The 14,782-nt window shown below is 24.9% G+C and overlaps 4 protein-coding genes across 4 annotated transcripts; 2 read left to right on the top strand and 2 right to left on the bottom strand.

Moving 5' to 3' along the window:
• Nucleotides 1–1,410: 1,410 nt before the first annotated feature.
• On the top strand, nucleotides 1,411–2,862 carry OCT59_028699 (uncharacterized protein; the record flags this gene model as incomplete). Its single annotated transcript, XM_066147486.1, has 1 exon — nucleotides 1,411–2,862. The coding sequence occupies one exon, from the start codon at nucleotides 1,411–1,413 to the stop codon at nucleotides 2,860–2,862; it is 1,452 nt and encodes a 483-aa protein (XP_065994193.1).
• A 193-nt stretch (nucleotides 2,863–3,055) lies between these two features.
• Nucleotides 3,056–5,727, top strand: OCT59_028698 (uncharacterized protein; the record flags this gene model as incomplete). The annotated part of the gene is made up of 5 exons (XM_066147484.1): nucleotides 3,056–4,724; nucleotides 4,814–4,989; nucleotides 5,065–5,500; nucleotides 5,573–5,632; nucleotides 5,708–5,727. 5 exons carry the CDS (start codon nucleotides 3,056–3,058, stop codon nucleotides 5,725–5,727), a joined length of 2,361 nt encoding a protein of 786 aa, XP_065994192.1.
• Nucleotides 5,728–6,875: 1,148 nt separating this feature from the next.
• OCT59_028697 (uncharacterized protein) lies at nucleotides 6,876–8,766 on the bottom strand (the record flags this gene model as incomplete). Its single annotated transcript, XM_025331537.2, has 2 exons — nucleotides 7,174–8,766; nucleotides 6,876–6,992 (listed from the first exon to the last, which is right to left on the bottom strand). Exons 1-2 carry the CDS (start codon nucleotides 8,122–8,124, stop codon nucleotides 6,876–6,878), a joined length of 1,068 nt encoding a protein of 355 aa, XP_025186262.2. The 5' UTR covers nucleotides 8,125–8,766.
• Nucleotides 8,767–10,911: 2,145 nt separating this feature from the next.
• OCT59_028696 (uncharacterized protein) lies at nucleotides 10,912–11,404 on the bottom strand (the record flags this gene model as incomplete). The annotated part of the gene is made up of 2 exons (XM_066147483.1): nucleotides 10,912–10,916; nucleotides 11,044–11,404. The coding sequence occupies 2 exons, from the start codon at nucleotides 11,402–11,404 to the stop codon at nucleotides 10,912–10,914; spliced, it is 366 nt and encodes a 121-aa protein (XP_065994191.1).
• Nucleotides 11,405–14,782: the final 3,378 nt, after the last annotated feature.

Here is a 14,782-nt window from a genome sequence, read left to right as displayed (position 1 = left end):
GAAGGAAATGTAATTAAAAAAATGAATAATGAAGAAGGAAATCGATACTTAGGAGTATATTTTAGATATGACAATAAAAGAAAAATTTACAAAGACAAAATAGCATCAATTATTAATAGCGCGTGCAATATATTTAATTGGAAAAAATTAAACGAAAAGCAAATAATAGCGGTATGGAATATAGTAATAATACCGAGGATCGAATATCAACTGGCGGCTATAGTTCTAACGAAAAATGAATGTACAAAATTAATGACACGATTAAATATGATAATCAAGAAAAGAGCCAGGTTAGCACGATCAACACCGAACTTCGTGATTTATGATAAAGATATTTACGATGTAAAACATATATACGATCTACAGTTAGAAATGCTTTGCAAAAATTTATTATACCAGGCAAATGGTAATGAAAAACTAAAAAAATTATTCAAAATCGCGATGTCGCAAGAACAAAAAAGGATATGGACATCAAAATGCCCAGGCGACTTGAACTTAAGATATAAAATTAAGAATAATTGGATAATTGAAGCAATTAAGTTATTGAATAACGAAAACATTAACATTTGCGATCACGAAGTATATAATAACATTAATATAAATCATTTAATAGAAGGCGGTGCTAAAGATATTATCGAAATAATTGATGAAAAAAATATCATGAAAAGTGCGCTCTCAAGAAGAAACAAGAAAGTAATGTTTATCGAAGATTTACTAGAAATAGATGGAGTAAATATGAAAAAATGGAAACATATGTGCATAGAATTAGGCGTTAGCACAAAAGGTAAAATTCCTAAATGGTTTAAAGAACTAGAAGGAAAATTGATAGACAATACAAATGAGAATACGAGAAAAATCAAAAAAGAATACATGGGAAAATTCGAAAGAAATAATATTAATATTAACTATTTTGATGAAAGCGAGAAACAAGGAAAAAATACGTTAATATCTTGGAATGAAGAAGGTGAATTTCCAATTTTTGCAGTAGACAAAAAAGGATCCAAAAGTAAGAAATACAAAAGAATAGGTATTCATTATACATACAAAGAAGATACCTTGGATTGGAACAACTCACCCCTACTTATAAGTTGCGAAGGATGCGAGAAAAATATTAGTAAGAAAAAAGACAATAATGAAAAATGTTTAATATATATAGAAAACAAAAATAGTAGAATAATAAAGACAAGAAAAGAAGAGGGAGCGATAAAACCTTATGAAACAATTAGTACTTTAATTAAGAAAAATGAATGTATAAGAGCAATTAACGAAGACGAAGAAAATAACGAAGAAATAAATAGAAAAATAGATCAAATTGATAGTTTAATAAAAGCGGAAGATGATTTTATTACAATAATGAAAAATAGCTTATTCGAAAATGAAAACGATAGAAGAACCAAAAGGTATTACTTGATGATAGAGCTAAAGAAAATTAAAAGTCATATAAATAATAAGGGTAAAAGAGCTTTTTGGTATAACATAATATGGATTTTAAAAGAAGACAACGTTAATAAAGAAGAAGAAATTTTGATATCAGCTAGCTACGAAATTTATAATGAAAACGAATTCAAAATTCTAATAAGAAGTATAATTATTGGATTAATACTGATTAATGATAATAGTGAGATAGTTTTAGGAATAAACGAAAATATTAAAAAATTAATCAAAGATTTTATTATCAATACGAGTAATAGGAAAAAAATAGATAGCGATTATTATATAGAGCTACTTTATATAGAAAATTTTTTGACAAAAAATGTTATAAATATCGTAGAAGACATTAATGAGGAAGAAGCAATCATAATGAAAGATATCAAAAAGAGAATGGAACAAATATTAGGAAAAGATCTTAAAGAAAAGAAAATGAGATATAAGATCGAAATAATAGAAAATGCCTTATTAATAAATGAATACAATTTAATATGGAGGAAAAATATTATTACTGGAGGATTCAGAAATTGGAGGAAAAAAGTTTCTATGGCATTATGGAAAAATGAAATCCTAAATAGTAATAAATTAAATGATCTCTTTATACTTAATTTTAAAAAAGAATTCGACTGGAGGACGACATTAGAATTTATTAGTAATCGTACAACATTTACTAAAAGGCAATGTAGTTCTGTAGATACTATAGAACGGTCGTATCGAATAAAGAACTTATTAAAAGACCTTCCAACGTATGAGACATTATGCAAAAGAGATGTTGATGCATTAGAAAATAATAAATGTATAAGATGCGACGAAAATGAGATAGAGACATGGGATCATGTATGGATTTGTACCGATAACGAAGCAAATCTAGATGAAATTTTGAGAGAATCTATAAGTAAATTTGAAGAACATTTAAATAAAAACGGAAGATCAGAAGATATTACAATCTTGAGAAATCACAATATTAATATCGTTACAATTCTAGAAGAAAGATCAAATATTTTACTTGGAAAAAGTCGAATTTGGGAAATGCTAAGAGGAGTCTTTAATGATAGATTCAATCATTTAACAAAGATCAAAGAAGAATTAAGGATTATAAAGGAGTGTTGGAACTTTATATATAGAGAATTCAAAACTAGAATTTGGTTAATTCGTTGCGAAGAAGTCGCAAGATTAGAAAAATTAAAGGGGATACAGAAACAAGATTTAAGGAAGGAAAAAAGAAGAAGAAAGCAGGATCAACAGGAAGGGGACTCTGCAGATGAAAACACAGAAAATAAAAAAACAAATAAAAAAGACAAGAAAAAACAAAAAAAAGAATTTGATGAAAAAATTAATATAGTAACGAGAGATAGACTTATAGGTGCGGTAACTGAAGGAATTAATATAGAACATAACTGGGACCTAACACCAAAGATTACTGACTTAGTATAGATAAATAGATAGTTTAAAATTAGATAGAAATAGAATAGTTTTAGATAGTTAAAACTTAGTTATAGGGTTCGTCATTTTATGGCGAGCTCTAAGTATTTTAAACTAATTATATAAATTTTGTAAATTTTAAATAATTAATAAAATGCGTTACTATTAAAAAAAAAAAAAAAAAAAAAAAGATAATAAACATGCAATGAATGATTTAGCCATATGTTATGAAAATGGAAAAGGGACGGAAAAGAATTTAGAAAAAGCCATTTATTGGTATCAAAAAGCAGCAGAAAATGGAGATAAGGAAGCACAATTTAATTTAGGTGTTTTTTATTCTAATGGAATTGGTATTGAAAAGGATGAAGAAGCTAAAGCCTTTTATTGGTATCAAAAAGCAGCAGAAAATGAAAATAAAGAAGCACAATTTAAATTAAGTATTTGCTATGAAGAAGGAATTGGTACTGATAAAGATGAAGCTAAAGCCTTTTATTGGTGTCAAAAAATAGCCGAAAATGTAGATAAAGAAGCGCAATTTAATTTAGGTTTATGTTATGAAGAAGGAATTGGTATTGAAAAAGATGAAGCTAAGGCCTTTTATTGGTATCAAAAAGGAAAAAATAAAAACAAATATACACAAAATAAATTAGATTTTTATTATGAAAAAGAAATTGATATTAAGAATAAAGATAAATCCATTTATTGGTACCAAAAAGCAGCAGAAAATGAAAATAAATATGCACAAAATAGATTAGGTTATTGTTATCAGTTTGGAATTGGTATTGAAAAAGATGAAGTTAAAGCCTTTTATTGGTATCAAAAAGCAGCAGAAAATGGTAATGATATTGCAATGAAGAATTTAGCCATGTGCTATAAAAAAGGAGAAGGAATAGAAAAGAATTTAGAAAAAGTCTTTTATTGGTATCAAAAAGCAGCAGAAAATGGTAATGATGTTGCAATGAATAATTTAGCTATGTATTATGAAATGGGAAAAGGAACAGAAAAGAATTTAGAAAAAGCCTTTTATTGGTATCAAAAAGCAGCAGAAAAAGATCATATTAAAGCAATAAGTAGTTTAGCCCTATGTTATAAAGATGGAAAAGGAACAGAAAAGAATTTAGAAAAAGCCTTTTATTGGTATCAAAAAGCAGCAGAAAATGGTAATAATATTGCAATGAATAATTTAGCTGTGTATTATGAAAGAGGAGAAGGAACAGAAAAAAATTTAGAAAAAGCTTTTTACTGGTATCAAAAAGCAGCAGAAAACGGTAATGTTATTGCAATGTTTAATTTAGCCAATAGATATATAGATAAAGAAGGAAAGGAAAAGGATTTAGAAAAAGCCTTTTATTGGTATCAAAAAGCAGCAGAAAATGAATATAAAGATGCACAATTTAAATTAGGTCTATGTTATGAAGAAGGAATTGGCATTGAAAAAGATGAAGCTAAGGCCTTTTATTGGTACCAAAAAACAGCTCAACAAGGGGTTAATAATGCTCAGTATAAACTTGGATTTTTCTATAAGATTGGTAAAGGAGTGAAAAAGGATTTAGAAAAATCTATTTATTGGTTTAAAAAGGCAGAAGAAGGTTCTTTAAGTGCAACTGAATGGATTGAAAATGCATTAAAATATGAAAAGGTTAAACTTATATCTTATGAAGAATTGAATAATGTAGTACCACTTCATGCAGGAGGATTTGGAAAAATATCAAAAGCAATTTGGGCTAAGACTAATAACTATGTAATTTGTAAAAAATTGACTAATACAACTTGCATTAAAAATGATTTGTTAGATGCATTTATTCATGAACTAAAAATGCATCTGCACCTTAATTATAGTGACAGAATTATACGTTGCTTTGGTATCAGTTTAGGTAAATTTGAAATATATATATTTTTTACATTACATTCTTATTCATTTTTTATTTTTTCAAATTTTTTATAATTTTTTTTTTTTTTTTAGAACCTAAAACAAATGAATATCTTCTTATAATGCAATATGCTAATAATGGGGATCTCCAAAGTTATCTTGAAAATAATTTTAAGAATTTGACTTGGAATGATAAGAAAAAATTAGCATTTCAAATTGCAGATGGATTAAATTACTTGCACAATGAAAATATTTTGCATAGAGATCTTGTGAGTATTAGTATTTATTGTTTATCATATTAGTACAGTAATAATAATATATTTATGTAATTTATTTTCTTATAGCATTCTAAGAATATAGTTATTCATGAAAATAATGCTAAAATTACAGATTTTGGTATTTCAAAAAATCAAAATAGTTTAATTTCAACAGCTTATGTTGGTAATTTTGGTGTTGTTGCTTATATGGAACCAAAACGTTTTATTGATCCAAAATTTCCATATGCCAAATCTTCGGATATTTATAGCTTTGGTGTATTAATGTGGGAAATTTCTAGTGGATATCCTCCATTTAAAGAGAATGACAATAAAATTGCACTTGCCGTTTCTATTAGTAATGGTGCTCGTGAGATTACAATTACAGGTACTCCCAAAGAATATGAAAATCTCTATAAAAAATGTTGGAAACGTGAGCCTGAACAAAGACCAACTATAAATGAGATATTGGATGAATTTGAAAGAATGGGTTTTGGAAATAATGTTACAAGTGAATTAGTCAAAGGTAATCAATCATATTTATATCTTTATTTATGTTGATAGTATAATAACAAAAAATATAATGTGCATATTATAGATGATGATAATTTAACTTCAGAATCTGTGGAATATGTTAATTTCTCTACAGATGTGCGCGGTAAGTTTATAATTCTCTACTTTCTTTACTATAAAATATGATATTGTACTAATATTTATAATTTATTATATTTAGTTGACTGGAACACTGTGTAATTTTTTATCGTAGCAGCACTCAGAGTAATTAGATTTCCAAAGAGTTACAAAAAAATATAAAACAGAAACGTCTTTTCTTTTTTAAAGGCTGACAAAAAATTTTAATTTTCTTTTTCTTCCTTTTGTAAATAAGAATTGAACATGCACTTAATTTAAGATTACTCGCTAATCAAATCGCCAAGTATTCATGCAATGTTTTCTAAATACTAATGTTATATATAGTCATTTTACTTCTACATTAAAAGGAATTTAAGTTTTGTTACACCACCCAAATGTGGTATGGCAATGGGGAACGTTAAACATCATATCGTGGTATTAACTTGTAACGACCTAACCTGAAATTTGTCTATTTGTATTTCATAGGTTTTAGTCCCATATTACACCATATTATACGGCAATACAATAATGAAATTTTCTTAAATAAAATACTTAGACTTTTATAATAATATTTAGAACTTTTGATTCTAAGCATCCTTGTGCAATCGCCTCATGGATTAGTTCAGTGAGATAATTCAGGTCAATACTTAATCATTTCTCCAAATATTTACTTCTTACCAGAGTTTTTTTAGTCACAATTACTAATTACAAGTGTTAATAACCTTGGTAAAATAAAATATGTTTCATTACGCCATCTTTTATATTAGACATAATTTTTCACCCCGAAGCCTGAATTAAATCTTGCAGATATTATCTGAAATGAAATTGCGCATTGTACACAAGTTCATTTACTAAATTCTATTGTAAACTTTACTAGTATATTTTATGGTGATATGGTCATAATCTATTTTCATTAATTTTACTTCTGTCGCTCGAGAGGTAATCTTAATTTTTAAACATTTTCAAGGATACTGTATTTATATTAATTTCTTCTCCATATTTGATAGCAATACAAAGAAAACAAATTCAAAGATGAAAGATGATTTATTACATTACGAATGTCTAATATTCTTGATTTAAAAATACTATATACTGTACATAATCAAATTTTATTTTTATGCAGTCGGTATTTGATCAATGAATTAATTATACTTTAAAAAGTCATTTTATAGCATAAAAATTAAAAAAAAAAAGGTGAGCCACTTTCTACTATTTATTCTCAATATTCTGTAATAAATGGAACTTAAATCGCAGCAATTTATTAAGAAAATTTAAAGATAAATACATACTTTAGGATTTTCAAAAATTTCACTTGAATTTTTTCGTTTCATAATAATAATCAAATAATCCTTTAATAATTTATTACTTATAGTAAAATGTGATCTTGCCTATAAAAAAAAAAAAATATTAGTCAATTTATCACTAATAAGATAATTATCAATTGCTAATTCATTAGGTTACAAATATATTTTCAAATTTAAATACAGAATATTTATACGTTAAATACTAATTTCAAAAATGATAATTTGTACAGTTTTCACAAACATTACATTTCTCACTTTTTCTTACTAATTCATTATTTTCTACACTAATTTCACAACTAAAATTCTTTTCTATTGCTTCATGATGACATCCCTTACATAAAATCCAAATCCATTTCTTATTATAATTCGGTAATACTGTTAATTCTATATTTTCATATCTTAAAATATCATAACATGATTCACAATGATACTTCCTATTCTTAGAAATTCTCCCACAATTATTTCTTTTCGAAATCTTTACCAATCCTAAATTTCTTGTCAACATTTCATTTTTTCCGTATAACATATTTAAATTCTTTTGATATATATTACTATCAAAATATTCTTCTCCTCCACTGATATTTTCTATCCATTTCTTATACCAATATTCATGCTGTAAATACTTAGGTCCATTAACCTTATTATACATTACTTCTAAATTCTCTTGTTTTCTAATATTTTCATTTAAATATTTTAACTTCGATTTCTTTTCATAACTTCTTACTTTACTATAACAACTCTTTCTTTCTTTCGAATCAATCATACATATCTTATGATTATGATGATCATTCATATAACCCCCTTTATGGCAATAGAATTCTTTAATTGCTCTTTCTGTAACACATGGCGTATTCTGTCCTCTATACACATGATTTACTTCTTCTAAATATGTAAATTTATTACATATTTCACAACAATCAATATCTCTTCCCGTTATTCTTGCATATTCTTTTTGTTCCCTAATCTCATAACATTGTTTGCAATATTCTTCTTGTCCTTCTTCTAATGGCACTTCACATACTTGACAAATCCATTCTTCAACCAAATCTTTCTTACTAGATATAAACCATTCGTCATCACTATCATATTCATGATTTTCCCCGAATTCCCAATTACTTCTTACATCATTTTGATATTTATAAACTTTCTCTTGCTTTTTCAATTCTTCTTCCTCCAATTTTTTAATATTAACTAAAAGATTTTTATTAAATTTCATTTTTATTCAAAAATTATTCTATAAAGTAATTTTCTTTTAAAAGAAAAAATTTAAAGAGTTTTTAGAAAGAGTTAGAAATTTGACAAGTAATTTTTTTGAAGTAATTTTTTTTTGAATTAAAAAACTAAAAACTTCAAAGATATCATCACCTTTTATAATATTTCTTTTGTATAATTTTTGTGTTGTTGTTTTTTTAGAATATAATTTAATTAATTTAATTAATTATGTTATTAATTATGTTTCATACCTTTTAAATATGGATTACTGTATTAATTAGTACAACTATTATGCTAAAATAATTTTATTAATTTTTTGTTAATATTTTATTTAAGATATATAAATAGTATAAAAAACTGAAACAATTTTAAATAAGTATCAATTATAAATTTACAATAATTGGTCTGATACTATTTTAAATCATAATATTGTACTTTATTAAAAATGGAAACGATTTTGGAATAATTTTAAAATATTACTAAAATACATTTATTACATTAAAATGTTTTTATTATACTTTTATTATTACTTTGTAATTCTAGGTCTATAAAAATAACTCAAAATAATATCATAATTTTTTTAGTTTGTGTCAAAAAAAAAAATACCTCAATTTATAATCAATTTGATATATTAAAATATTAATTGAAACATTTATTTTTTGAACATTTTTCAGTAAATCCAGACCTTTATTGAAATTTGATTGTTAGAGGTCATACCTATTAATCTTATAACAGAGTTATTGAATTTTTCATCTTCCACACGAAGATATTATAATCCATATACTCTTTTACTCCATCAATAATTAATAACTTAGGCCACGTGAATGAACAATCTGAATCATCATACAATCATACGAATGCCTTAGCCGTACTAGTATGTTTAGGAAGTTTATCCAGCGATAATATGAAGCTACATCCTTTACAGTAAACCAATAACATTTGTTAACATTTAAATACTATGAATACATAATATACAGTTTCAGAATGCTTAGATGTTCAATTAAGTGAATTGGGTAAGTTATTATTTAATTGTAATTCTACTAATATTTCCTTTCTAATTTAACTAATCTATTTTTTTTTTATAGAACTAAATGAAATTTGTCAAGATAGTGAACATAATATTGAAAGTTAGAGTCAAATAATTTAAATTACTAGTTTGTATGTTGAAGTTAGTTTTACTTTCATTTTTCTTTTATTATGGTTTATTAATTATTATCTATTTACGTAGTGTATTATAGATTTATTGGATTTTATTTTTATGAATATTCTATATAAATAAGATTTTAAATTTTTCTTATGCTTATTTGATGATTATTATTTGATCATTAAATGTAAAACTGTGATATATTTGTAACTGCTAATATACCACTCATAAAAATCATATTAATTATTGTGCGTAATAAACGTTGATAGTTTTTTAGACTGCGCCTCATTTTCAATCTACCTTAAATAACATAACTACTATCTAGCTTAATAATCGAGTAATATATAAATTTCACATTTCATATGGTTTTTCTTATTTATTTTTCCATTTGTTTAAATATTCAATAACTTTTCCTTTTTATACTAAGATATTTTACGGATTTGTCAATTAGAATTGATTAGATTTTCAATAATCACATTAATAAATTAAAATACAGATCTTTATTTATTAAAATTATTTATAAAACTATATGGACCAAAATATAAATCAGAGAATTTTTTAACTATAATATTATGTAATTTAAATTCATTTACTTCAGATTTTAAAAAAAATAATTCATCATCAAATTCATCGAAAGCAATAGAAGTAGTCATAGCCAAATATTTAACCCTTTCCTTCTTCATAATATATTCCTTTATATAAAATAAAATATCATGCAACCCATATGCAATTAATAATTTATTAATAAAAGTATCTTGTGAATTTTTTAAAAATATTCCAGATCACTTGTATTAAATAAAAGAGATAAATTTAAATATTCTAATTTAGGAGGAAGAACCTGTCCTAAATTTTGTAATACAGTTGAACTATATTCAACATAATTTGGTGTACAACAATAATCATCATAAATATCAAATTCAATAGTAAGATAATTAATATTATTTTGATTATTTTCAATGAATAGATAAATATTATTATCATCAGGTATACCAGAATCAAAATATCTAATTTTTGTACAATATTTCATGATTAATTTAAATAATTGTCGTTTTGGTTCATTATTTTTGTCTTCCTTAGATTCAAATCCAAAATTTTCTAAACAATCACTAAATTTCTCTAATAGTAATTGTAATGATTCAATATGTAATATTTCATTCATAAACAAAGATCTCAATTTAAAAGGTTTATTAACCTTAATAATTTGTTGAACAAAATCAGAATTTAAAGAATGACAATAAATAAGATGAATAGATTCTAAGACATTCAATTGATCAAAAGCCTCTTGTAAAATATTAACTATATTTTTAAAATCAATGTGATAAAATATAATTGTATTTAAAGTATTTGAACAATTAGAATTTTTTAATAATAAAAATGGATCATATAAAGTAGTACTATGTTCAAATGAAATTTTTTTGAGATTATGTTGTGAAATAATTATTTGTGTTAAATATTTTTCAATTAATGAACGATCAATATCATATAATGATGAAGGAAAATATAAAACCATTGACAAGATTGAATTGCAATTAGAATATAAAAATTTTAACAATTTAATAATATTTTAACATAAAAAAATAGAATTAATAATACGGAGTTCTAAATTTCTGATATTATATGCAAAATTTGGATTTTGTAAAATCAAGTCTATACTATTATTAAAATAATTATAACGCGTAGACAGTACAACTTCAAAAGAATGTAAATTTCCTTCATTTTCAATAAACATTTCAAGTAATGACCTATAAATTAAATTTACTAGCTTCTCTTGGTTTTTACCTACTAAAGTATCAACCCACGTTTGAATAGAATTTAAAATTTTATCTATATCTAAGTATTTTATAAAACTAGGATAATTGAATAATGTATTAGAAGATACTAAATCATTATTAACTCCATATAAATATAATTTTGTTTTCACATCTTCATTTAATTTACTTAAGTAAATTTCAATAAAGTGGTGATTTTCGGGATATTTCTTTGAAAATGGATCTTCCCATAATAATGGAATGGCTAAACGACACCATAATCTATTAATTAAAATGCATGAATATAATGTTGAAAAATCTTTTCTAAAATACTGTATAATTTCCTCTGTTAATTCAGGTAAATCTCCTGAAAATATTTTTGAGCATGTCATGTTCGTAAAGGAAAGGGAAGTTGCTTTCGTTTCAAAAAATGAAATAAAAATTTATCAATTTTCATAGTTGTACAATTTTCCATAAAAAGATAACAAAAGAACCAAAAGTTACATGTAAATCATTCCTTATCCAAGGATCTACTAACCTTATAAGTCTATCCTTTGTCGATTAGGTGGAGATCTCTTTTATTGGCATGAAACCAATTTTGCTATGCAAATACCGGCGCAGTTGGACTGAAGATTTTACCTTTAAGGCTTGAGCACGACACACTTACGCGTGTGACAGTTATAATGAACAATGGAGATTTACCAAGCACCCTCGTCAAAGTCTCCTAACATGAAATACATAATTAGCAAGTACTCTACATATTTATTTTCCATAAGTCGTCAATTCCCTATCTGGTTATACTACTTGTTTGAAAAATTGTACTATAGATGATATGTTATCTTTCTGGATTTTTACCTACCATATTATTACAATTATTCCTTACCAGCAGATTACGTAATGTCAATTTTTTTTAAAATTGATAATTTTTCCTCAACCATCTTGAAAAATAAAAAGTGAAGGTAAAGTCATTTCTATTACAATAAGTTTCACTTAAAAACTTACTAGAAGCATGCCAAGCTCCTCCATGAAAATGACCTCTTGTTATAATAATACAAATTTATAATAACAAGAATAAAAAAATTAAAAAAAGTCATTTCAAGAATTAAAATTAATTATCTGAATTTCGCCACAATTTTACAATGTTTTATGACTTTTGATTCATACATTTTAATTAGATCAACCAATTCATTAAAATTCGAATTATTTATTTCTAATGATATATTAAATGACCTAATTATTATTAAATTGAAAGTAAATCAATATCAATATGATCTTGAAGATATAAATCTTCTAAATATTGACAATATTTTTCCAATTCATAATAAGTTTTTCATCTTATAGTCAATCAATTGCTGTCTTAAAATATTTGAGCTTTAGACAATTTTTGCAAATTGGCATTAATAAGTTTTTATTAATTATAACTTAATTTGGTGATGTGCCTTCCGTACTCTTAATCAAACCAATTACAATTTTAGGCAAAACTCTCCAAGTTAAGTTTTTAAAGTTTCTAAAATAGGTAAGGATACACTTTTCAAACTTTCCCATTTCATATTATGTTTTAAACAAGTTTCCAAACCTGTTAAATTTGCAAAATATGAAAGAATATTCGTTCTAATCTTATATGTTTTATAGTATTAACACTTTAATCAATGCCTCTTCATGAGATTTTACGTCTGATTTACTTGGAAATTCACTGAAGATGATTTATTAATTTTATGATTTCCAGAATTAATGATTTTTAGGTCATTTTTATTAAATCTCATTTTTTTTTGTTGATTTTTAGCAAGAATGGCCTGACTCTAGTTTTTCAATTTATATTTGGGTACTTCCTCTGAAAAAAGACTCTATCTCTAAACGGATATATTTCTAGATAGATTTTATATAAACACAATAATTATGAAACTTTCGTGTGGCCGAAGTTTTATATGCTGACCAAGAAATAATTAATTAGAATATAGTAACTGATATCACGCTAGAAAAAATTTTGTATTTTCAAAATTCAATATGATTTGTTCTCCAAGACTCCAACACAATTAAAGATTGAAATATTGGATATTGGATATTCTTTATTTATTACAATACAAATCATTTGATAATTGATGTCATAGATAAGGTTGAGTCCTCAACTGTTTATCACATTTTAAAAATTCTGACTGCCAACTAATCTTGCAAAAATTTCCTTTTATAATTAATGTTAGCCAGAATTTATAAAATTGTAATAACTTGTAATAAAAACGACTAAATTAGAAATTTCGGGACGATCATATAGGAATGTGATACAGTTAATGATTTTTGTTTGTAACACTCTATTGATGTATTACAGTATGTATGTATATGTATATAATTTGTAAATAATGAAGTCTCGCCGAACTAATAATTTTAATCCCTCTTCTATTCCATAAACCTAAAACAAATTGAATAAAAATGTCAAATGAATCAAATGTTTATTTAGATTGGTTAGAAAGATCAATTTCTGAAGAAAATATAGCATATTATAAATATTCAGAATTCAAAGATTTAATATTAATAGGAAGCGGTTCATTTGGAAGTGTCTATCGGGCTAATTGGAGAAATATTGATAATATTTACGCTTTAAAAACTTTTAATAATGATAAAACAACTTTAAAAGAAGTTGTTAATGAGGTATTATGAAATTTACTATACATAGAATTATAATAATTTATATAATAATTTTATTAATCCAACTTATTTTCTTAAAGATAAAATTACAAAAAAGGGTTGATTTTCACGAAAATATTTTACGGTTCTGTGGTATTACAAAGATAGAAACTGGTGAGTTCTAATATATTTTATCATAAAAGAGTTTCCTTTTCTAATGTTATAAAATTATTTTTTTTTTTTCAGAGAAAAAATATTTACTAGTTTTGGAGTATGCTGACAATGGTACATTAAAAACTTATTTAAGTGAGCATTTTAGTGAACTTGGTTGGAGTGATAAATATCAATTGGCATTGCAACTTGCAAGTGCGGTAGCGTTTATACATGAATGTGATATTATTCATCGTGATTTGGTAATAATTTTAATTTTGATTGTTGGTTTTTATAAAAGGATCAGAATTACGTAATTAATTATTCTTTATTTAATCATAGCATGCGAGCAATATATTTTTACATCAAAGAAGGATAAAGTTGGCAGACTTTGGATTATCAAAAAAAATTGCTTCGTCTAGCAGTACATCAAAAATATTTGGCGTTATACCTTTTATAGATCCAAAAAGTTTAAGCGATCAAGATCAAAGTTACAAATTAAACAAAAAGTCTGATGTATATAGCGTTGGAGTTTTAATGTGGCAAATTTCAAGTGGATATCAACCATTTTCTGCTAAAGGCACCGATGATAATTATAACGTAGGTTTAATTTTATCTATAGTGAATGGTATACGTGAAGAAATTATTGATGGGACTCCCGTTGAATATAGTAACTTATATAATGGTAATAAATAGTTCTCTTTATTATTATTTAAATTATTCATGGTTAATAAGAAGTGCATTAATTTTTATTTATTTGTTATTAGAATGTTGGAAATATGAACCACACGAACGTCCAAATATGTATGAAGTTGTTTTGACTCTTAAGAAATTAATTTCTCCTGAAAAAAATAATACAATTAGTGGTAGTGCTATCAATGATGAAAATATTTCATTAGAAAAATCTGTCTCGAAATCAGAAGATATTTTAGATATAAATGCGAGTCTATCAATAGACTCAGATATGAATAAAAATATATTGAGTAAGATAGAATCTACTG

The sequence above is a fragment of the Rhizophagus irregularis genome, chromosome 8 (assembly GCF_026210795.1).
Source record: "Rhizophagus irregularis chromosome 8, complete sequence".
NCBI lineage: Eukaryota > Fungi > Glomeromycota > Glomeromycetes > Glomerales > Glomeraceae > Rhizophagus > Rhizophagus irregularis.
Note: the sequence above shows the minus strand (reverse complement) of the source record. Positions and strands in the feature narration are given on the sequence as shown.